Consider the following 25,126-nt stretch of genomic DNA (forward strand, 5'->3'; position numbering starts at 1 on the left):
ATTCTTCCTATCCATGAGCATGGTATGTTCTTCCATTTGTTTGTGTCCTCTTTTATTTCACTGAGCAGTGGTTTGTAGTTCTCCTTGAAGAGGTCCTTTACATCCCTTGTAAGTTGGATTCCTAGGTATTTTATTCTCTTTGAAGCAATTGTGAATGGAAGTTCATTCCTGATTTGGCTCTCTGTCTGTTACTGGTGTATAAGAATGCTTGTGATTTTTGCACATTAATTTTGTATCCTGAGACTTTGCTGAAGTTGCTTATCAGCTTAAGGAGATTTTGGGCTGAGACAATGGGGTTTTCTAAATATACAATCATGTCATCTGCAAACAGGGACAATTTGACTTCTTCTTTTCCTAACTGAATACCCTTGATTTCTTTCTCTTGCCTGATTGCCCTAGCCAGAACTTCCAACACTATGTTGAATAGGAGTGGTGAGAGAGGGCATCCCTGTCTTGTGCCAGTTTTCAAAGGGAATTTTTCCAGTTTTTGCCCATTCAGTATGATATTGGCTGTGGGTTTGTCATAAATAGCTCTTATTATTTTGAGGTATGTTCTATCAATACCGAATTTATTGAGCGTTTTTAGCCTGAAGGGCTGTTGAATTTTGTCAAAAGCCTTTTCTGCATCTATTGAGATAATCATGTGGTTCTTGTCTTTGGTTCTGTTTATATGCTGGATTATGTTTATTGATTTGCGAATGTTGAACCAGCCTTGCATCCCAGGGATGAAGCCCACTTGATCATGGTGGATAAGCTTTTTGATGTGCTGCTGGATCCGGTTTGCCAGTATTTTATTGAGGATTTTTGCATCGATGTTCATCAGGGATATTGGTCTAAAATTCTCTTTTTTTGTTGTGTCTCTGCCAGGCTTTGGTATGAGGATGATGTTGGCCTCATAAAATGAGTTAGGGAGGATTCCCTCTTTTTCTATTGATTGGAATAGTTTCAGAAGGAATGGTACCAACTCCTCCTTGTACCTCTGGTAGAATTTAGCTGTGAATCCATCTGGTCCTTGACTTTTTTTGGTTGGTAGGCTATTAATTATTGCCTCAATTTCAGAGTCTGCTATTGGTCTATTCAGGGATTCAACTTCTTCCTGGTTTAGTCTTGGAAGAGTGTAAGTGTCCAGGAAATTATCCATTTCTTCTAGATTTTCCAGTTTATTTGCGTAGAGGTGTTTATAGTATTCTCTGATGGTAGTTTGTATTTCTGTGGGGTCGGTGGTGATATCCCCTTTATCATTTTTAATTGCGTCGATTTGATTCTTCTCTCTTTTCTTCTTTATTAGTCTTGCTAGTGGTCTGTCAATTTTGTTGATCTTTTCAAAAAACCAACTCCTGGATTCATTGATTTTTTGGAGGGTTTTTTGTGTCTCTATCTCCTTCAGTTCTGCTCTGATCTTACTTATTTCTTGCCTTCTGCTAGCTTTCGAATGTGTTTGCTCTTGCTTCTCTAGTTCTTTTAATTGCGATGTTAGAGTGTCAATTTTAGATCTTTCCTGCTTTCTCTTGTGGGCATTTAGTGCTATAAATTTCCCTGTACACACTGCTTTAAATGTGTCCCAGAGATTCTGGTATGTTGTATCTTTGTTCTCATTGGTTTCAAAGAACATCTTTATTTCTGCCTTCATTTCGCTATGTACCCAGTAGTCATTCAGGAGCAGGTTGTTCAGTTTCCATGTAGTTGAGCGGTTTTGATTGAGTTTCTTAGTCCTGAGTTCTAGTTTGATTGCACTGTGGTCTGAGAGACAGTTTGTTATAATTTCTGTTCTTGTACATTTGCTGAGGAGTGCTTTACTTCCAATTACGTGGTCAATTTTGGAATAAGTGCGATGTGGTGCTGAGAAGAATGTATATTCTGTTGATTTGGGGTGGAGAGTTCTATAGATGTCTATTAGGTCTGCTTGCTGCAGAGATGAGTTCAATTCCTGGATATCCTTGTTAACTTTCTGTCTCGTTGATCTGTCTAATGTTGACAGTGGAGTGTTGAAGTCTCCCATTATTATTGTATGGGAGTCTAGTCTCTTTGTAAGTCTCTAAGGACTTGCTTTATGAATCTGGGTGCTCCTGTATTGGGTGCATATATATTTAGGATAGTTAGTTCTTCCTGTTGAATTGATCCCTTTACCATTATGTAATGGCCTTCTTTGTCTCTTTTGATCTTTGATGGTTTAAAGTCTGTTTTATCAGAGACTAGTATTGCAACCCCCGCTTTCTTTTGTTCTCCATTTGCTTGGTAAATCTTCCTCCATCCCTTTATTTTGAGCCTATGTATGTCTCTGCGTGTGAGATGGGTCTCCTGAATACAGCAGACTGATGGGTCTTGACTCTTTATCCAGTTTGCCAGTCTATGTCTTTTAATTTGAGCGTTTAGTCCATTTACATTTAAGGTTAAGATTGTTATGTGTGGAACTTGATCCTGCCATTATGATATTAACTGGTTATTTTGCTCGTTAGTTGATGCAGTTTCTTCCTAGCCTCGATGGTCTTTACATTTTGGCATGTTTTTGCAATGGCTGGTACCGGTTGTTCCTTTCCATGTTTAGTGCTTCCTTCAGGGTCTCTTGTAAGGCAGGCCTAGTGGTGACAAAATCTCTAAGCATTTGCTTATCTGTAAAGGATTTTATTTCTCCTTCACTTATGAAACTTAGTTTGGCTGGGTATGAAATTCTGGGTTTAAAATTCTTTTCTTTAAGAATGTTGAATATTGGCCCCCACTCTCTTCTGGCTTGTAGAGTTTCTGCTGAGAGATCTGCTGTTAGTCTGATGGGCTTCCCTTTGTGGGTACCCCGACCTTTCTCTCTGGCTGCCCTTAAGATTTTTTCCTTCATTTCAACTTTGGTGAATCTGGCAATTATGTGTCTTGGAGTTGCTCTTCTCGAGGAGTATCTTTGTGGCGTTCTCTGTATTTCCTGGATTTGAATGTTGGCCTGCCCTACTAGGTTGAGGAAGTTCTCCTGGATGATATCCTGAAGAGTGTTTTCCAACTTGGTTCCATTTTCCCCCTCACTTTCAGGCACCCCAATCAGACGTAGATTTGGTCTTTTTACATAATCCCATACTTCTTGCAGGCTTTGTTCATTTCTTTTTCTTCTTTTTTCTTTTGGTTTCTCTTCTCGCTTCATTTCATTCATTTGATCCTCAATCTCTGATACTCTTTCTTCCAGTTGATCAAGTCGGTTACTGAAGCTTGTGCATTTGTCATGTATTTCTCGTGTCATGGTTTTCATCTCTTTCATTTCGTTTATGACCTTCTCTGCATTAATTACTCTAGCCATCAATTCTTCCACTTTTTTTTCAAGATTTTGAGTTTCTTTGCTCTGGGTACGTAATTCCTCCTTTAGCTCTGAGAAGTTTGATGGACTGAAGCCTTCTTCTCTCATCTTGTCAAAGTCATTCTCCGTCCAGCTTTGATCCGTTGCTGGCGATGAGCTGTGCTCCTTTGCTGGGGGAGATGCACTCTTATTTTTTGAATTTCCAGCTTTTCTGCCCTGCTTTTTCCCCATCTTTGTGGTTTTATCTGCCTCTAGTCTTTGATGATGGTGACGTACTGATGGGGTTTTGGTGTAGGTGTCCTTCCTGTTTGATAGTTTTCCTTCTAACAGTCAGGACCCTCAGCTGTAGGTCTGTTGGAGCTTGCTTGAGGTCCACTCCAGACCCTGTTTGCCTGGGTATCAGCAGCAGAGGCTGCAGAAGATAGAATATTGCTGAACAGCGAGTGTACCTGTCTGTCTTGCTTTGGAGGCTTCCTCTCAGGGGTGTACTCCACCCTGTGAGGTGTGGGGTGTCAGACTGCCCCTAGTGGGGGATGTCTCCCAGTTAGGCTACTCAGGGGTCAGGGACCCACTTGAGCAGGCAGTCTGTCCCTTCTCAGATCTCAGCCTCCGTGTTGGGAGATCCACTGCTTTCTTCAAAGCTGTCAGACAGAGTCATTTGCGTCTGCAGAGGTTTCTGCTGCTTTTGTTGTTATCTGTGCCCTGTCCCCAGAGGTGGAGTCTACAGAGACAGGCAGGTTTCCTTGAGCTGCTGTGAGCTCCACCCAGTTGGAGCTTCCCAGCAGCTTTGTTTACCTACTTAAGCCTCAGCAATGGCGGGCGCCCCTCCCCCAGCCTCGCTGCTGCCTTGCCAGTAGATCACAGACTGCTGTGCTAGCAATGAGGGAGGCTCCGTGGGCATGGGACCCTCCCGGCCAGGTGTGGGATATTATCTCCAAGTGTGCCTGTTTGCTTAAAGCGCAGTATTGGGGTGGGAGTTACCCGATTTTCCAGGTGTTGTGTGTCTCAGTTCCCCTGGCTAGGAAAAGGGATTCCCTTTCCCCTTGTGCTTCAGCTCTCGCTGGTGGGTCTGTAGCAGCTGACCAGCACCGATTGTCCGGCACTCCCTTGTGAGATGAACCTAATAGGTCAGTTGAAAATGCAGAAATCACCGGTCTTCTGTGTCGCTCGCGCTGGGAGTTGGAGACTGGAGCTGTTCCTATTCGGTCATCTTGCTCCGCCCCTCGTAATTTTCTCTAGCAACACTTTTCCTTTGGTTTGATCAGTTGAACTCAAAAGGTTTGGCACCTAAAATGAGTATCAGCTCTTACTGGAATAGCACTTGGGAAGTACAATTGTATAGAAAAGGCAAATGTGTAACTGAGGTGCTTGACAAAGTTAAGCATCCCATTCTCCATAAGACAATGTCTCCCATGTTAATCACTAGGTTAATGGCTGCTCTGGGCTAGATCACATGACCCTTCGTGATACTGGAATGCTCCCTGGCGAGGTACTGTAGAGGTATGTGAACAAATACCCACCCATTTAAGCTTTCAATAAATACAAAGCATTTTAAACAACTTTAGTGGAGTAAATTAAAAATACAGCATTTCTGTTGGCCTGCTTTGCTTCTTGAGCTGGCTTGGAGTGCTGTTCATGATTCAAAAGACGAATTCTTAATTCAACTCTTTAGTTTTTTTTTTTTTTTTTCCAGTTGTCTTTATTAATTTTTCTTCTAGCACTGATTTAACTATACTCCTATATTTATATAGGAAATATGTGTATTTACATATTTACAAACATAACTATATGTTCAGGTATAAAATTTGTATACATGCTACTTTCATTATTTAGCTCTAAATATTTTTTAATTCACCTTATGATTACTTCTTTCCCTATTTTGATTACAGAATATTAGATTTGTTTTGGTTATGGATTTCTAATCCAGTTTTGTTGTGATCAGAGAATTTGGACTGAATGATAAATGTATTTTGAAATTTGTAGAGTCTTTATGGCTTGATATGTATTTGTAAATGTCACATGTATGCTTGAGAAGATACTTGTTCCTATTGGGTTTAACGTTTTGTATAAATTTTCTAGTTTAGGCTTATTATTTTGTAGTCTGTGTTTGATAATTACAAATTCTCAAGTCCTTAGGGGCTTAAAATTTTTTTAAATAATTTTTTTTTAATGTTTCTCAATCTTTGTATCTTGTTTCCTTGTAAGTCTCATGATAGTTTGTTATGATTTCATTTTTCTTGATCTTTCTCTGTGAGAATCCTGGCCACTTGAATCAGAAGGGATATGTGCTTGTTTCTGCCTTGAGCCAGTGGGCGTGCTACTGACTTACAGTGAGTTAAAGTGCTGGCTAAGGTTAACTTTGCCCCTTTGCCACCAGCCCAAAGCTGAAACTCTTCGTTGCGGTGTTGTTACTGCCAGAGGCAAACACTCATCTTCTCTGGAGGGAAATGTAGCCCAAATTGGGGTTCACCCTAAATGCGTACATGGATGACATTGGGAATATTTTTGAAATTTCTAACAATGTATAGTTCTTTTTTATTTTTGTTTTCTTGGGTCTGATACCGTACTTAGAATGGTACAGGGTGTGTGTGACAAATCCGACTTTTTCTCTCTTCCTATCCCACCTCTATTGATTGATTGATTGGTTGAGACGGAGTCTTGCTCTTTGTTGCCCAGGCTGGAGTGCAATGGTGCGATCTCGGCTCACTGCAACCTCTCCCTCTTGAGTTTAAGCGATTCTCCTGCCTCAGCCTCCCAAGTAGCTGGGATTACAGGTGCCTGCCACCATGCCCGGCTACTTTTGTGTTTTTAGTAGAGACAAGGTTTCACATTTCACCATGTTGGTTAGGCCAGTCTCTATCTCCTGACTTCAGGTGATCCGCCCACCTCAGCCCCCCAAAGTGCTGGGATTACTGGTGTGAGCCACCACGCCTGGCTTATATTTATTTATTAAAGTCAAATTGTGTTAAAATGATACTAAGAGATGTTTGACAGAGAAAGTAGGTAAAAAAAGAGATAATCATAAATGCTATTTAAAGCTTATCTTTTAGGCTTTTAACGCAGCTATATGCAGAATTAGTATTTCTTCTTCCAAGGCAGCTTTCTTGAAACATTGCCCTGTTGCCTGGGCCTTAAGGTAAAGATGTCAATAATTTAGCCAAAAACCTCCCTTAAAATAAAAGAATGGATGAAAAAATAAGCCCTAGGAAATCTCCTCTGAAGCTACTGGAAATGCTTTTGGAAGTAGTGGTAGGGTAGAGAAGGAAATGAATTATGACTTTGTAGATAAAAGAACTATGGAAGATGAAACTATTTCATTTTCTCTTAATTTTAATCTACTTTGCAATAATGATGGAACATTGATTGGAACTGAATCATACTCATATATTCCTTTTGGGTATATGGTTTATTTCTGGGGTTGATGGAGAATGTGATGTTTATGTTGTTAGGTATACAGATTGAGAAATTTCTTTCTCAAGAGAATTAATAAGTTTCAAAAACAGGCCAGGTGTGGTTGCTCACGCCTGTAATCCCGGCACTTTGGAAGGCCAAGGTGGGTGGATCACCTGAGGTCCAGAGTTTGAGACCAGCCTGGCCAACATGGCTAAACCCGTCTCTACTAAAAAAGATACAAAAATTAGCTGGGTGTGGTTGCTCACACCTGTAATCCCAGCTACTAGGGAGGCTGAGGAAGGAGAATCACTTGAACCTGAAAGGTGGAGGTTGCAGGGAGCTGAGATCAAGCCATTGCACTCCAGCCTGGGCGACAGAGTGAGACTCCATCTCAAAAAATAATAAATAATAATAAATAAAAAGATTATAAAAATAAATGGCTGGCATGTATTTTCAGGCTAAGTGTCTTAAATGGTTTCTAGAGTTAAGAAAAAAAATTGTTTTAAGTGTTTATCCAGATGCGATTATACTGTAGAGAATTAGTCCCCTGTCATCCAGACTTTGGAGAGTCTGATTGATACACAAGAATGTGATTTAGTATGATCAATAAATTAATAAACTTACACAAGCATTTAAATCTGATATTTCATATCAGTTGGTATGACTAGTTAGGAGTTTAGATGACAGAGGTATTCATCTACCTCGGGAGAAGAAGGAATGATGCGTGGATTAATGCCCTGAGAGAATATTTGTAGCAGATACTTAATATTGTTTATTAGAGTTAGACATGCTTACCTGGAGGTGCAATGATACATCATTCTAAGCCATTAAAATTTTTTAGAGTATTTTCATTTGATTGTTTCTTATACTAATACAAAAGAGAAAATCAGACATTAAAGAAAACTTGTGTGACCAAGATTAATCCTTTTTATTATTTTCATTTGAAATTAGTATTTTTTTTTTACTTTGGAGTTGCTCTTAACAGTAGTTGAAGAAAGATTTTGAGGTTAATTCTTGTCTATTTTTGTGGATGTTTTAGATGATTTGGTTTTTTTTGAGACACTTTTTTTTTTTTTTGTCACCTGGGCCAGAGTGCAGTGGCACAATCATGGTTCACTGTAGCCTCCACCTCCCAGGCTCAAGAGATCCTGCCATCTCAGCCTCCCAAGTAGCTGCGCCTGCAAGCACACACCACCATGCTTGGCTAATTTTTGTATTTTTTGTAGAGATGGGGTCTACCTATGTTGCCCAGGCTGGTCTCAAACTCCTGGGTTCAAGAGAGCCACCCACCTCCGTCTCCCGAAGTGCTGGGATTACAGGTGTGAGTCACCGCACCTGGCCTTAAGATGATTTTAGATTCAGGATTTAGGATCTTAGAACCATAACATTTAAAAAAATTTATTATGTATATTTTATCTAGGTCCATTACTTCCCTATGTTTTAACTACAGAGTATAAGAAACTGAATATTGTAAGCAGAATAATGAAAAAAATCATTATATATACTGGTTTACTTATAGAATATTTATGAATTGTGGAACTATTAAGGCCTGGTGATTCAAATTAAGAAGTGACAAGAGATTCTATAAAATCTATGGGTTTCTCAGGAGGATCTAATAAATAATACCTCCTTTTCTACTTTGCTTTTGAACCAGTTAACAAGTACAAGAGTGGCATATTTGGGCCAAAATAACTTTATTACTGATTAAAATGTATTTTGAAGATGTGGCTTAGTGGGACAGCCAAATGGACGCATTAACTGAACCACAGAACATGTAGGCTTGTACACTCACTCATGGAAGTGCCAATCCAGTGAGGAGGCTGAATAAGTGCCCCCTCCCTCATGTTCCCTAGCTAGGCTGGATCTCAAGAGGAAGATGAATGAGGCTGAGGCCAATATACAGTATTTTCTTTGCAATCAGGTAACTCATTCCATGAGTGGGTATGTTAGTTATCTGAGGCTGCTGTAACAAATTACCAGAAACTTGGTGGCTTAAAACAATGGAAATTAATTTTCTCACAGTTTTGTAGGCCAGAAGTTAAAATTGAAGTGTCAGCAGGGTTGCTTCCTTTTGGAGGCTCTGAGGGAGTATCAGTTCCATGCTTCTCTCCTAGCTTTTGCTAGCTGTAGTAGTCCTTGGTCTTTTTTGGCTTGTAGATGTGTAACTTTAATTTCTGCCTTCATTTTGACTTGGTCTTTATACCCTGTCTCTCTGTGTTTGTTTCCCCTTCTCTTCTAAGGACACTCATCATTGGCTTTAGGGCCCACTGTAATTCACAGTGTTCTCATCTCTAGATCCTTACCTTAATTACATCTGAAAAGAGCCTTGTTCCCAAACGAGGTCACGTTTATAGGTTCCAGTTGGACTTGTCTTTTGGTGGAGCCACTATTTAACCCACAAAAAGAGGTGGAGAGGCCAGGAGCAGGATTAATTAAATAAGTAAACTGGCTACTTGCTTGGAAATCAGCATTTGGGGGCAGGTGTTCCTCCCTATCCTTCATTCCCCAGATCTTTGTTCTCATAGTCAGCCAGATGTAGATCACCAAAATAGTCCTGTTCCTGCCCTGCATTTGCATCATTGGCATTGTCTTCAATTTGTGTTCCTTTGACAGAATCTTTTAAAGTGATGTCCATTTTGTGAGCATTAGTGGGTGAAACTAGGTAATGTAATACATATGTCCACTTAACTGTGCACAAAGAAAAGGCAGTTTGTCACAACACATTGAAAGCAAACAAGTGAAGGTGTCATGCCAACACCCAGGGGACGTAGAACTCCCAGAATTCCATGAAGATGCCTAGTGACCTGTGTTGTATGGTTTGAATAAGGGTGCCGTTGTTTCTCCAGGAATCGAATACTGGTAAAGTTGGAATTTTTTGACTACCAAAACAAAGAAAAAACTTGATAATATATAATTTCAGTTTCAATCTTAATTGAATCAAATAAAAACAAATGTTTCCCTCCTACATTTGAATGGAAGTGAGGTGCCTAGGATGCATGAGTCTCATTTTGGACTCATTTTGGAACACATAGGCTTAGATCATCACCAACTGTGTGGTGGGTTTTTTGCAGTGATGAAAGTGGTCTAACTCTGTGCTCTGTATATATAGAACACTTGAAATATGGCTAGTATGTTTGAACAATTTTTAATTTCACTTAATTTTAATTTAAATGCAAATTTAAATAGCTACATGTGGCTGGAGGATTGTATTGGAAAGCATAGGCTAGATATTTGTCAGTGCCTGGACTAAAAATATGGGATACCAAAATAAACAGAATTGTGAGCTATAATAACCATAACATGCCTATGATTTAATTTAAATGTCCTTATTTTAATGGCATTAACAAAAGCCAAAGAAAAAGTTCATCCTGAATTAGCAGCTTATCTATACTTGTTAAGAGTTTCAGACTTGCTTCAACTTGAAATTTTTTTTCTTAAGTGAAAATTAGGTGAAACTTTAGATTCTCTTTTCTAATTATATTCTCTAGGCCTAAATTTATAATAACAAAATTATTCATTTTTTGGCAAAATACTGGTAAATATGGAGTAGAAAATTTTCAACTTGGGAACATGCTTGCTCAGGAAATGTAGTGTAAATATTTGTCAATCATTTCACATTTCTCTTTGCTGAAAATATAAATTAATACGCACAGAAATATTTTACTTAAAAGCCTAATTTTAAAACAGCCTTTTTCCCCTAAGGTATGATACTACTTAAAGATGTAGAAGTTGTCACTTTAGTTAAATTTATTTTTCAGACACATAAGCAGATTTTACTGTTATTTCTCAGCTTTGCTCTATTTTATTTTTATCTTTGAAATTTGGCCAACACATATAATACAGCATTAGATTTAATATCAAAGTTAAATTAAAATTTTTATTTTAAAAAGGAAAATGTGAAAATATGTCAATTACAACTCATACTTCTTGAACTTTTTATGGTTTTGGTGGTATTGTATGCTTCATGTATACCAGAAGAGGGAGCACTTTAAACTTGATGTCTGAACAGAAAACATTCTTTTGTTATTGTTGTTGTTGTTGTTTTGAGATGGAGTCTCGCTCTGTCATCCAGGCTGTAGTGCAATGGCTTGATATGGGCTCACTGCAACTTCCACTTCCCGGATTCAAGTGATTCTGCTGCCTCAGCCTCTTAAGTAGCTGGGATTACAGGTGCACGCCACCATACCCAGCTAATTTTTGTATTTTTAGTAGAGACAGGGATTCACCATGTTGGCCCAGCTGGTCACAAGCTCCTGACCTCAGGTAATCCACCTGCCTCGGCCTCCCAAAGTGCTGGGATTACAGGTGTGAGCTACTACACCCGGTCCAGAAAGCATTCTTTTGGACTGCTGCCATAAATTTGATTCCCTTAAAAAAACTGCAAAGTTCTTTATTTTCAAAATGTCCCTTAATGTAAAAGGAGGGAGAAGCTGGATTTATGTGTATGATTTAGAGTGCATAAGACTAACAACATCGATAAATATACCTTTCATGATGAAATATAACTGTTTTCCTAGGGTTTTCTTTTCTCATTACCTTCTGAAAATGAATTCAGAATTATTTTAAAAAATTGTTCTTCAGGAGACCTTTTTGAAGTTTTCTCTTTCAATACCAAAACAAAGAAAAAACTTGATAATATATAATTTCAGTTTCAATCTTAATTGAAGTTATTATAAATCATAAAGCATGACTATTATGGAAAAGAGAAACACTATAAATGAAAACACAGCCCTGAATAGAGTTTCATGACTAGAAAGTGATTTTTATTCTTTTCTGTTTTGACAGCTCGAAGGTCCATGTGTTTTGCAAATTCAAAAAGTTCGCAATGTTGCTGCACCAAAGGATAACGAAGAATCTCAGGCTGCACCAAGGATGCTGCGATTGCAGATGACTGATGGTCATATAAGTTGCACAGCAGTAGAATTTAGTTACATGTCAAAAATAAGGTGATTGGCACTTTCTTTTGTGTATTTGTTACAGAATGTTGAAGGTGCTGTTCAATTGGAATGATTTAAGAATTTTGAAAAGGAGGAATGGACCCTTAATTGTGTATTACAACTTTTGAGATGAAATTATAGAGCTTTTGTGCATTTCTGCTTCATCTGTATAAAAATAGTTAAGAATATATGGCTTGAGCACGGTGGCTCAAGCCTGTAATCTCAGCACTTTGGGAGGCCAAGGCGGGCGGATCACCTGAGGTCAGGAGTTCAAGACCAGCCTGGCCAACATGGTGAAACCCTGTCTCTACAAAATATAAGAATTAGCCATGCATGGTGACTGGTACGTAATCCCAGCTACTTGGGAGGCTGAGGCGGGAGAATAGCTTGAACCTGGTAGGCGGAGGTTGCAGTGAGCTGAGATCATACCTTTGCACTCTAGCCTGGGTGACAGGGCGGGACTCTGTCTCAAATATATATATATATATATATAATAAAATAAAAATAAAAAAATAGTTAAGTAGTTACATTCTTGATTGAATGTTAATTATAAAAACAAATTTATGGTGTTCTTGCATGAAAGTAATCTTTTCAGTTTTGTCACATACTTTAGGTCACTCAATTGTTTAGAACAAACAGAATTTTAAAAAATATGGTTTCATCCTTGACAGTTCAGTAGCTGTGTGTATAATAATGTGTCCATCACACTGTTTAACGTTCTTGCAGAGTTTTATAGGCTAATGAATTTTCCTAGGGAATGACTGAAATCAGGGAGGTATGTGACTGACTTTAGTCATTTCCTAGGAAATCATTGGGAATGATTTTCCAAATCCTGCATTTGGTTATTTTAATAAGAAACTTTTAGAGCCGTGCCCAGTGGAATGGAGGAAAGCAATGAGAAGGAAGGGAAAGTGTCCCCTCTATTCTTGGTATTTCCGTTTGGCCATTCTGAGCTCTTTTCTGAGGTGGAAACTTTCACTAGACATTTGCAGCCCTCCTCCCACCTGCCTTTTTTGGTATTCTTTGTCATTTTATATACTCACCTTTGCAGCTCAGGCTCCTCTGAGCTTTTTCACTTAATATAAACTCCTATACCATACTTTTCTCTTGAGCAGGCATGTATCAGGTGTTCTAGCCCTTTAATCCAGTGCTGAAGGTACAAAGGCAAATGAGGTTTAGATTTCAGCCTCTTAGTAGCTCATACGCCAATGAAGTAGGCACATAGGTATACAAATATTGTAAGAAATATGTAAACTGAAAGGACTAAGAGTCTCGAAAATTACTTCTGCCTGGGGTAACCAGGAGTGCTGTTAAAATATGAGTAGGTATTTTAAGGTGCAGGGAGGAAATAGTACATGCAGAGACACAGTGTTCTGACAACAGAAAGAGTGAGAAGTTACATTTGCTGGAGCTTAGGTGATTTAGAATAGTAGGTATGCGAGAGAAAATGTGGTAGGTTGAGGCCTTGTATGATCTTTTCAGTGATTTCCCTTCTTTTTTCTTCTTTCATCTGGTGTCTGCCTCTGGTAAATGAGGCCCCCTCCTCAGAAGATATATGTTTGTCTAAAATGTTGATTTCTATACCCACAGGGAGATTTGTTGACTTTGTGATTATGTTGTCTTCTTTTTGAAGAGTAGGATTCCTACTTTTGTGTAGAAACAGCTTTTCAAATTCCTATGTCAAATTCAGTCACACACCTTGCAAGGGAGCTTCACAGATGACTCAGAAGAAAGACTTGCCACATAATGGCTCATTCTCCAATTTTATGGCTGTATATTTCTCTAAGGAATAAAAACACAAGGTCAGCCCTGAGTGTAGGGCACTGCCCAATCTGCCCAATGCTGTCTACTGTCATCCCTTGTTGAATTTATTGCAACTTGACAACTGAAAAAATTATCGTCATATGCTCTTCACTCATCATTAAAGCAGCTTTTTTTTTTCTTTATTGCAGTGAAGTGAGATTAAAGGAACCTTTGGGTACCAATGAAAATATTAACTAAACCAAAATATACTTTCTGAATAAGAATTAATTGTGGTTCTGAAGGTGATAGTAAAAATTGTGTTAAAATTTTAGTCCCTGAGTAAAAAGAACAAAGCTGGAGGTATCACGTTACCTGATTTCAAATTACACTAGAAATCTATAGTAACCAAAACAACATGGTACTGGCATAAAAACAGACACATAGACCAATGGAAGAGAAGAGAGCACCCAGAAATAAATCCGCATACTTACAGCCAACTCATTTTTAACAGAGGCATCAAGAACATACATTGGCAAAAGGATAGTCTCTTTAATAAATGCTGCTAGGAAAACTAGATAACCATATGTAGAATAATGAAATTCCCATCTCTCACCATATACAAAAATCAACTTAAATGTGGCTGGGCATGGTGACTCATGCCTGTAATCCCAGCATTTTGGGAGGTCAAGGCAGGTGGATCACCTGAGGTCAGGAGTTCAAGACCAGCTGCACCAACATGGTGAAAAATGGTGGCACACACCTGTAATCCCAGCTACTTGGGAGGCTGAAGCAGAAGAATCACTTGAACCCAGGAGGCAGAGTTTGCAGTGAGCTGAGATCACACCATTGCACTCCAGTCTGTGTGACAAGAGCAAAATTCCAGCTCAAAAAAAAAAAAAAAAAAAAGACTTAAATATAAGACCTAAAACTATGAAAGTACTAGAAGAAAACATTGGGGAAATGCTTCAAGACATTGGTCTGGACAATAATTTTTGGGGTAAGACCTCAAAAACATAGGCAACATAAGTAAAAATAGACAATTGGGATTATATCAAACTAAAAAGCTTCTGCACAGCAGTGGAAACAATGAACAAAGTGAGGAGACTACCTACAGAATGGGAGAAAATATTTGCAAACTATCCATTTGACAAGGGATTACTATCCAGAATATATAAGGAGCTCAAATAATAGCAAAACAAAAACAAAAACAAAAACAAAAACAAAAAATCCAATTAAAATTTGATAAAAGACCTGAATAGACATTTCTCAAAAGAAGACATGCACATGGCCAACAGGCATATGAAAAAATACTCAGCATCACTACAGTGAGAAATTATCTCACACAGTTAGAATGCCTATTATCAAAAAGACAGAAAATAAATGCTATAGTTTGGATATTTGACCCTCCAAACCCTCTATTGGAATTTGATCCCCCGTGTTGGAGGTGGGGCCTAGTGCGAAGTATTTAGGTCATGGAGGGGCAGAGCCCTCATGAATGGCTTGGTGCCATCGTTTCAGTGAGTGAGTTCTTACTTTATTATTATTTTTTTATTTTTTTTTTTATTTTTGAGACGGAGTCTCGCGCTGTCGCCCAGGCTGGAGTGCAGTGGCCGGATCTCAGCTCACTGCAAGCTCCGCCTCCCGGCTTCACGCCATTCTCCGGCCTCAGCCTCCCGAGTAGCTGGGACTACAGGCGCTGCCACCTCGCCCGGCTATTTTTGTATTTCATAGTAGAGACGGGGTTTCACCGTGTTAGCCAGGATGGTCTCGATCTCCTGACCTCGTGATCCGCCCATCTCGGCCTCCCCAAGTGCTGGGATTACAGGCTTGAGCCCTCGCGCCCGGCCGAGTTCTTACTTTATTACTTCCTGCGGGAGCTGGTTGTTAAAAAGAGCCTGGCACCTTCCTCTTCTCTCTTTTGCTTGCTCTTGTCATGTGATCTGCATATACCCCTTTGCCTTCTGCCATGAGTGGAAGCAACCTGAAACACCAGAATTGGATGCTGATGCCATGCTGCTTGTACAGCCTGCAGAACTATGAGCCAAATAAACCTTTCTTTATAAATTACCCAGCCTCAGGTATTCCTTTATAGCAACACAAATAGACTAAAACAATAGTAAATGCTCTTGAGGATGCAGAGAAAGAGGAATGCTCAAAGACCACTGATTGGAATGTAAATTAGTAAAAACACCATGGAAAACAGTATGGCGGCTCCTAAGGAAACTAAAAATAGAAATAGCATTTGACATAGCAGTCCGACTGCTGGATATGTATTCAAAAGAAAGGAAGTCAGCATATTGAGGAAACATCTGCACTCCCGTTTTCATTGCAGCACTATTCACAATACCCAAGATAATGGAATCAACTTAAGTGTGCATCATTGGTTGAAGGATAAAGAAAATGTGATATGTATATATATGTATATAGATAATGGAATATTATTCCGCCATAAAAAAGAATGAAATCTTGTCATTTGCAACAACAGGGATAGAACTGGAGAGCATTGTATTAAGTGAAATAAACCAGCCACAGAAAGACAAATATTGCATGATTTGTCATGTGGGAACTAAAAAAACTTGATCTCCTGCAGACAGTAAAATGGCAGCCAGGAAGGATAGTGGAGAGTGAATGATAAGGAGGGGTTGGTTTATGGGTACAAAAATACAGTTAGATAGAAGGAACAAGATTTAATGTTCAGTGGCATAATAGGGTGACTATAGTTAACAGTAATTTATTGAATATTTCAAAATAATTAGAAGAGTAGATTTGCAATGTTCTCAGCAAAGAAAAATGTTTGGGGTAATAGATATCTCATTTACCCTGATTTGATCTTTACACATTGTATATATGTGTCAAAATATCACATGTACCCCCACAATATGTATAATTACAACATCAACACAAATAAAAATAAACATTTAGCCCCTATTTTATTTTGTGGGAATGGAACTTGAATTTAATCTGGTAAGACTATCAATTGTTTCAATGAAATTGTAGGTCCAGCTTCAAATAGCTTGACTACATAGGTCTTAGGTAAAATCTAACTCATTAGCAGTTTCTTTGGAGGTAAAGAGTACAGTAGCCTGGTGTCCTTGGTGCTTATTTTTATATATACCTGTACCTTGACTGTAAGAGTTATGAAAATCTGAATTTGCTGATTGTCTGGAATTGGGAACCCTTCTTCACTATTGTAATTGTATTCAACTGTTGCTGATCTTGAAGGCTAATAGATGGTTCTAAGTTTACTACATTTACCACCACAGAACTCTCTACTTAGGTTAGGTGAGGCAAGGCTGTTTATGACCATTCATTTTGTCAATTGTGATTGATCACTAAAAATGATTGAGCTTGGGGCCCTCAAAATAAATTTTAATGGCTTTATTGAGATAGCATTGATGTATAAAAACTGTATATATACAAGATGTACAGAATAATTTTTAATATGTAATCTACCTTACTCTTTATGTGCTCTTTGAAGCTTTAAAATCAGACATCCTTTATTTCTTCTTGTTAATAATTATTTTATTAATTATTTTTCTCTAAAAAAGGCCGGTGATGTTAGCATTTTCACTGATTGGCCTTTGAATATATTAGCATGTGGTGAATTTTATGAGATTTTAAGATGTGAACAATGCAAAGCCATTTCAGAATAATTTTCTAATTTATCCTAAGTATTTACCTTAGAATTACTATTTGCAGTACTTCTTGCTGTATGTGAGAAGAGATGGGTGGGGCTTAGAGTATATGCTTTTATTTTAGAACAGACCTAAGTGACAAAATAGATTTCTTTCCCTGTTTTCCTTTGCCAAAGGGTTCAGAGGGTAAACATTTTGTCTCTGGTTTTCTATAAGACAAGTCATGGTGTAATGTTTGCCCTAAATTTGATACTATTAGCCTACTATAGAAATGTTCTTTTAAAGTTAGTGTATAAATAGCTTAAAAATTAGCATATAAAAATCCTTTTAAAATTAGTGCATAAATAACTTTCATTTGATTTTCGACTTGATGGATAACAAAAAAAGCATTTTGTATGAATCACTATGGCTCATATAGATGTTAAATTTTTAGGTTTATTACTCATTAGAGATCTTCTGTATTGAAATTCAACTTTGTAACAAACAAACAGTATTTTTTGCTGTGCACAGCTAAAGCTCAGAGGAAAAAATGTCAAATCTTATATAGCATAGCATAATTGAAAAAGTATTTTATATTTTTATTCTATTTATCATGTCTTTATCACAAGTTAGTGACATGTGGTTATTGTCCACCTTTTTTTTTTTTCTTTTGCAAGTGAAAACTAAAGCTCATTTCTTTGTCATTGAGATAGAAAATGACAATCTTGGCCAGATGCAGTGGTTCATGCCTATGATCCTATAGCACTTTGGGAGGCTGAGGCGGGTGGATCACCTGAGGTCGTGAGTTGGAGACCAGCCTGGCCAACATAGTGAAACCCTGTCTCTCCTAAAAATACAAAAAATAGCTGGTCATGGTGGTGCATGCCTATAATCCCAGCTACTCAAGAGGCTGAGACAGGAGAATCACTTGAACCCGGGAGACAGAGGTTTCAGTGAGCCGAGATTGTGCCACTGCCCACTGCGCTTGAGGAGCTTGGGCAACAGTGGGAGGCTCTGTCTTTTTTTAAAAAAAATAAAATAAAATCTTGTTCCTGGTCTTCTAACTTCCTCTCTGGTGGTGTATTCATATGATATAGTCAGCCTCCTGAAAAATTAGTTTTGGTGTTAGTTCATTTTGAAGAACCTGATTAGGTCACAATATGATACTGAATTCCAGTTTTGGGAAAGAGCGTCAATTTTTTTTTTTTTTTTAAGTTTCAATGTACATATGTAGGATGTACAGATTTGTTACATAGGTAATATGTGCCATGGTGGTTTTCTGTACCTATCAACCCATCACCTAGCTATTAAGCCCAGCATGCATTAGCTATTTTTCCTAATGCTCTCCCTCCCACTACCCTACCCCTGGACAGGCCCCAGTGTGTGTCATTCCCCTCTCTGTGTCCATGTGTTCTCAGCTTCAATATGTCTTTAACACTTTTCTCTTTGCTTTAGCCTGAACACACCACCTGGAACTAAAGTTAAGCTCTCAGGCATTGTTGACATAAAAAATGGATTCCTGCTCTTGAATGACTCTAACACCACAGTTCTTGGTGGTGAAGTGGAACACCTTATTGAGAAATGGGAGTTACAGAGAGTAAGTGTAAACTATGGCTTGAACTTTTGAAACATTGCACTCTTTTTTGTTGCATTAAAGAGCTCTTTCAAAAATGAGTAAAATTAGTTCTTTGTGTCAGAGTTGAATAGAATGGAACATGATTATCTTTAGAGAAACTATCTTTGTCTAAGCATATTGTTTCTCTAAAGTAGATATACTTTTTCAGTATTTGTTACATTTTATTCCTTGTGTTTAGACATTCTTTCCTGACAAGTTACAAAACTGTCAAGATACCAGTTATAAGCTATGTACAGTTTGTGTATAATTCTTTCTGCAAAAAACAAAAGTGTGCATATATATAAATATATATATACCTGTCTTATCTACAGACACACATATGTGCAAGTAAAAGTAAGTTAGAATTTCACTATAATAGAGTTCTTGTTGTGCTTGACTTCCTAGTCTCATTAGTTGATATTTTTCCTCATTTATATTAACAATATCTTCATCCTTACAATCATGTAGGTTTTCTTGTAATCGTTCCTCTACTTTGCTTCCAACAACCATTTCTGTTGATCCATTGCCATCAAATCTCATATCACTTCCTTGCTCTTCGGTTCTTATAATTACTGTAGTTTAGGTCTTTAGTATCTCTTGCCTGGACTGCTGTAGTAGCCTTTTGACTGTCTATCCACATATCCTTTCTCCACCTTCTAATTTATTTTATGTACTTTCACCAGGTTTTCTTCCTTCAGCATAGTTGAGATGCTTTTATTTCAAATGCCTTAATTTGAGATTGAATGCCATTTATAATCTAGCCCTAGTTCGTTTACATTTAATTTTCAACTTTCTAAATTCTTCCACGTAGATCTTGTTGTAGCCAAATGGAGTTGCTTCGTCTTTCTTTGATTCTCTATGATTTTCTCAGTTATACATTTTTAATAAAACGTTTTTCCACTTTTACGTTATTCATCTTGTTTTTTCTCTCCTGATCCCCGCATAGCCAAATCATCCCTGTGCTTTTAGACCCAGATCAAATGATTGCTTCTTCTCAAGGTGAAGTACTTGTTTCCTTATTGAATTCTTTAAACATTTTATTATTTTTAACAGTGTATTGCTTTTTACCTAGCAGTAAAATTATGTTCATTTCTCATCTCCTTTAACAGATAGTATGCTTTTGAGGCCAGAATTTGTGTTTGTATCATCTTTCTTAAGTTCTGCATGTATTTGTTAGATGTGTAGATACGGTGTTGGGGTCTTGCATCTGTATCTCATGTTATCCTCCTTGTAGTTTTTATAAGGGCTGTTAAATAACTTACTTTATGATTAGACAGGTGATGGATCTGAGCACAATCCAAGACCATTTTTTTCCTATTATACCAGAGCAGCCTTTTCGCGATCTCCAAAGCGGTAGCACTGAACTTTACATGTAATAGGCATCATAAAAAATACTCCTGGTATAAATGAATTACAAAGCACATAAAAATATTTGTGGAATGAATGAATTGTAAAACTAATTACTCCTTGAGCTGAAATGTATTCTTGTGACACCCTCAAATCTTGCCCGTTTTGTAAAGTCAGCCAAGGGCCTAAGCAATATTTCAAGCTTTTGGTATTTTATGATACAATTTTCTCCTGTTTTCTTAGTTGGAAAGTGCCTGTGTTTGGGAGGTAAATAGATAAGGACATTAGGCACATTTTTATTCCTTAGTACTAATTTCTTATGATATGAATGTGCTGTGACTTGGGCTGCTGTACTATGCAATATAAAGTAATGTTCCACAACTGCATTGTTTAATTGAAAATGTCACAAAAAAGTAATTCAGAAGTAGCTTTATAGTTTTACGTAAACAGCCAAGTTTGTGAACTTTGAATTTCCTTGAGAAACTTCACCCATTTCATGTGATCTTTTCGTATGCTGATATAATTGTATTTTTTTGATCAGTAGAGATTTTTTAAAGTGTGGTAAAATGTTCTCAAGTCTAATACCTTATATAATTTTCTCACAACCCAGTCCCATAGCCAGGACCACTTTGCTAACAACTGTAAACATTCGTAGGAACCTTCTCACCAACACACACACACACACACACACACACACACGCACACAGAGTTTAGTAGTAGTTTGATAGTTGCCCTTGAAATGTTTAATTATATGTCTCTGCACTTAACTTCCTGCAAGCCACATTAGTATTTCTTATTAGAGAGTGATAAAAATTTACATTTAAAATCATTTAAAAACATTTTGATATGATTATAGTTCTTTTTGGTTTTATAGTTTTTGATTTGGTAGCCACAGCAATGTAGGAAACAGGGAAAGTGCAGTTACTTGAGCAGCTGGCAGTGATATACATAGAAATTATAAACCATAAAGCTAATGTTGGAAGTGAGGAAGCACTAAACCTTCAGTAAACTATATGCAGGCATTGTAACTGTAGCAAGTTGGTACCAGATGTAATTTACAAAATGCTACAGTTTTATAAGTTTTAGTGCCCCCAAACTATAGATTAAAAAATTTTTTTTTATTGTGGCAAAGTATACATAACATAAAATTTAACATTTTTAACTTAACATTAACTTAACTTTAACATTTTTAACTTAACATAAAACTTAAGCGTAAATTTCAGTGGCATTAAGAACATTCACATTGTTGCACAGTTGTTACCAACATCCACCTCCCTAACTTTTTCATCTTCCCAAACTTAAACTCTGTACCCCTTAAACAGTAACTCTGCATTCCTTCCTCCTCTCAGTCTCGGGCAACCACCATTCTACTTTCTGTCTCTGAATTTGACTAAGTAACTCATATGTGTGGAATTATACAGTATGTATCTTTTTTGTGCCTGGCTTATTTCACTTAGCATAGTATTTTCAATGTTCATCTATGTTGCAGCATGTGTCAGAATTCCCTTCCTTTTTAAGGTTGGATAGTACTCTATTGTATATCTATACCATCTTTTGTTCAGTTATCCATCAATGGACATTAAGGTTGTTTTTACTTTTTAACTCTTACGAATAATGCTGTTATGAATATGGGTACACAAATACCTCTTTGAGGCCCAGCTTTCAATTCTTTTGTGTGATCTAGAAATGGGATTGCTGGACCATATAATTGTATTTTTAATTTTTTGAAGAATTGCCATACTGTTTTATATTTACTTTACACTCATTTCCACCAGAATTGTATAAGGGTTCTAGTTTTTTACATCCTCACCAACGGTTGATATTTTGTGTCTTTTTGATAGTAGCCATTCTAACATGGGTAAAATAGAATATCATTGTAGTTGCTTTTTTTTTTTTTTTTTCTTTTTTTGATATGGAGCGTTGCCCAGGTTGGAGTACAATGGCGCGATTTCGGCTTATGCAACCTCTGCCTCCCAGGTTCAAGCGATGCTCCTGTCTCAGCCTCCCGAGTAGCTGGGATTACAGGTGTGCACCATCACACCCAGATAATTTTTGTATTTTTAGTAGAGATGGGGTTTCACTGAGTTGGCCAGGCTGGTCTCCAACTCCTGACCTCAGGTGATCTGCTGGCCTCAGCCTCTAAAAGTGCTGGGATTATAGGTGTGAGCCACCGTGCTCAGCCTTCATTATAGTTTTGATTTGTATTTCCCTAATGCTTAGTAATACTGAGAATCCTTTTGTGTGCTTATTGGCCATTCGTATATCTTCTTTGGGGAAATTTCTAGTCACGTCCTTTGCCCTTTTTTAATCAGGTTGGTTGTTGTTGTTGTTGTTGTTGTTGTTGTTGTATGAGTTATTTATAGATTCTGGATATCAGTTCCTACTAAGATAATATGTTTTGCAAATATTTTTCCCATCCCATGTGTTGCTTTTTCACTGTGCTGATAGTGTCTTTTGATGCACAGAATTGTTGAAGAGTTGTTATAGGTGTAGCTTTTATGCTTAGGTCTTTGATCCATTTTGAGTTAATTTTTGTATTAGTGAAAAACCCAGTCATACTTTTGCATGTGAATATCCAGTTTTCCCAGCACTACTTTTTGGAAATAGTGTTCTTAATGAATGATCTTGTCACCCTCATAAAAAATTATTTGGCCATATATTAACAAATTTATTTCTAGGTTACCTGTTCTGTTTCACTGGTCTAAATGTCTATCTTTATGCCACACTGTTTCGATTATTGTAACTTTTTATTAAGTTTCATAATTGGAAAGTGAGACCTTTTTCAAGATTGTTTTGGCTATTCAGCATTGAGATTCCATATGAATTTTAGGATAGATTTTTCTTTTTTTTAATTTTACTTTAAGTTCTAGGGTACATGTACACAATGTGCAGGTTTGTTACTTATGTATACATGTGTCATGTTGGTGTGCTGCACCCATTAACTCATCATTTACATTAGGTATATCTCCTAATGCTATCCTTCCCCCCTTCCCCCACCCGCCGGCAGGCCCCACTGTGTGATGTTCTCCACCCTGTGTCCATGTGTTCTCACTGTTCAGTTCCCACCTCTGAGTGAGAACATGCGATGTTTGGTTTTCTGTCCTTGCAATAGTTTGCTCAGAATGATGGTTTCCAGCTTCATCCATGTCCCTGTAAAAGACATGAACTCATCCTTTTTTATGGCTGCATAGTATTCCATGGTGTATATGTGCCACATTTTCTTAATCCAGTCTATCATTGATGGACATTTGGGTTGGCTCCAAGTCTTTGTGCTGCAGTAAACATACATGTGCATGTGTCCTTATAGCAGCATGATTTATAATCCTTTGGGTATATACCCAATAATGGGATTGCTGGGTCAAATGGTATTTCTAGTTCTAGATCCTTGAGGAATCGCCACACTGTTTTCCACACTGGTTGAACTAGTTTACATTCCCACCAACAGTGTAAAAGCATTCCTATTTCTCCACATCCTCTCTGGCACCTGTTGTTTCCTGACTTTTTAATGATTGCCATTCTAACTGGTGTGAGATGGTATTTCATTGTGGTTTTGATTTGCATTTCTCTGATGGCTGGCCAGTGATGAGCATTTTTTCATGTGTCTGTTGGCTGCATAAATGTCTTCTTTTGAGAAGTGTCTGTTCATATCCTTTGCCCACTTTTTGATGGGGTCGTTTGATTTTTTTCTTGTAAATTTGTTTAAGTTCTTTGTAGATTCTGGATATTAGCCCTTTGTCAGATGAGTAGATTGTAAAAATTTTCTCCCATTCTGTAGATTGCCTGTTCACTCTGATGGTAGTTTCTTTTGCTGTGCCAGAAGCTCTTTAGTTTAATTAGATATCATTTGTCAATTCTGGCTTTTGTTCCCATTGCTTTTGGTGTTTTAGTCATGAAGTCCTTGCCCATGCCTATGTCCTGAATGGTATTGCCTAGGTTTTCTTCTAGGGTTTTTATGGTTTTAGGTCTAAATTTAAGTCTTTAATCCATCCTGAATTAATGTTCGTATAAGGCATAAGGAAGGGATCCAGTTTCAGCTTTCTACATATGGCTAGCCAGTTTTCCCAGCACCATTTATTAAATAGGGAATCCTTTCCCCATTTCTTGTTTTTGTCAGGTTTGTCAAAGATCAGATGGTTGTAGATGTGTGGTATTATTTCTGAGGGCTCTGTTCTGTTCCATTGGTCTGTATCTCTGTTTTGGTACCAGTAGCATGCTGTTTTGGTTACTGTAGCCTTGTATAGTTTGAAGTCAGGTAGTGTGATGCCTCCAGCTTTGTTCTTTTGGCTTAGGATTGTCTTGGCGATACGGGCTCTTTTTTGGTTCCATATCAACTTTAAAGTAGTTTTTCCCAATTCTGTTAAGAAAGTCATTGGTAGCTTAATGGGGATGGCATTGAATCTGTAAATTACCTTGGGCAGGACAGATTTCTATTTCTGCAAAAAAAAAAAAAAAAAAAAAAGATCATTGGGATTTTGATAAGGATTATGTTGACTCTATTGACCACTTTGGGTAGTATTGATACCTCAACAATATTAAATGTTTCAATTCGTGACCCTGGGAAGTCCTTTTCATATTGTTCTAAATTGTTTGTGTAGAGAAACACAACTGATTTCTCTGTGTTGATTTTGCATACTGCAACTTTATTGAATTTATTATTCTAACAGTTTTTTTTTTTTCTTTTTAGTGTGAATGGAGTTTTCTACATATAAGGTCATGTTATCTGTGAAGAGTTAATTTTATTTTTCCTTCTCAATTTGAATACCTTTATTTCTTTTTCTTGCCTTATTTAGCCTGGCTAAAACTTTTAATACTGTGTTGAATGGAAGTGATGAAAATGACATCCTTCTCTTGTTCTTGATCTTAGAGGAAATGCCTTCAATCCTTCAGTATTGAATATGATGTTAGTGGTGGGTTTTTTATATATGGCTTTTATTAGGTTTGAGTAGTTCCTTTCTATTTTTAGTTTGTTGTATATTTTTATTATAAAAGTGTGTTGAGTTTTGTCAGGTGCTTCCTCTGCATCAATTGAGATGATCATGTGTTTTTCCCCTGCTTCATTCTGTTAATGCATTACATTGATTGATTTTTATATGTCAAAGCATTCTTGTATTTTGGGAATAAATCCCGTTTGGTCGTGGTCTATAATGCTTTTTATATGGTAGGGGATTCTGATTACTGGTTTTTCATTGAGGATAGATTACTT

At 37.5% G+C, this 25,126-nt stretch overlaps 1 protein-coding gene across 3 annotated transcripts in view; it reads left to right on the plus strand.

The window, feature by feature from the left end:
• The window catches only part of TDRD3 (tudor domain containing 3), a 201,819-nt gene that overhangs the window by 61,139 nt on the left and 115,554 nt on the right, over positions 1-25,126 (plus strand). For all 3 annotated transcript variants that reach the window (XM_025364720.1, XM_025364719.1, XM_025364721.1), the window contains exons 4-5: positions 11,453-11,613; positions 18,417-18,558. In XM_025364720.1, the coding sequence (XP_025220505.1) occupies positions 11,540-11,613; positions 18,417-18,558 (216 nt within the window). In that variant the 5' untranslated portion in view covers positions 11,453-11,539. The remainder of the gene's footprint in view (positions 1-11,452; positions 11,614-18,416; positions 18,559-25,126) is intronic.

Source organism: Theropithecus gelada, chromosome 17, assembly GCF_003255815.1.
Source record: "Theropithecus gelada isolate Dixy chromosome 17, Tgel_1.0, whole genome shotgun sequence".
In the NCBI taxonomy this organism is placed as follows: Eukaryota; Metazoa; Chordata; class Mammalia; order Primates; family Cercopithecidae; genus Theropithecus; species Theropithecus gelada.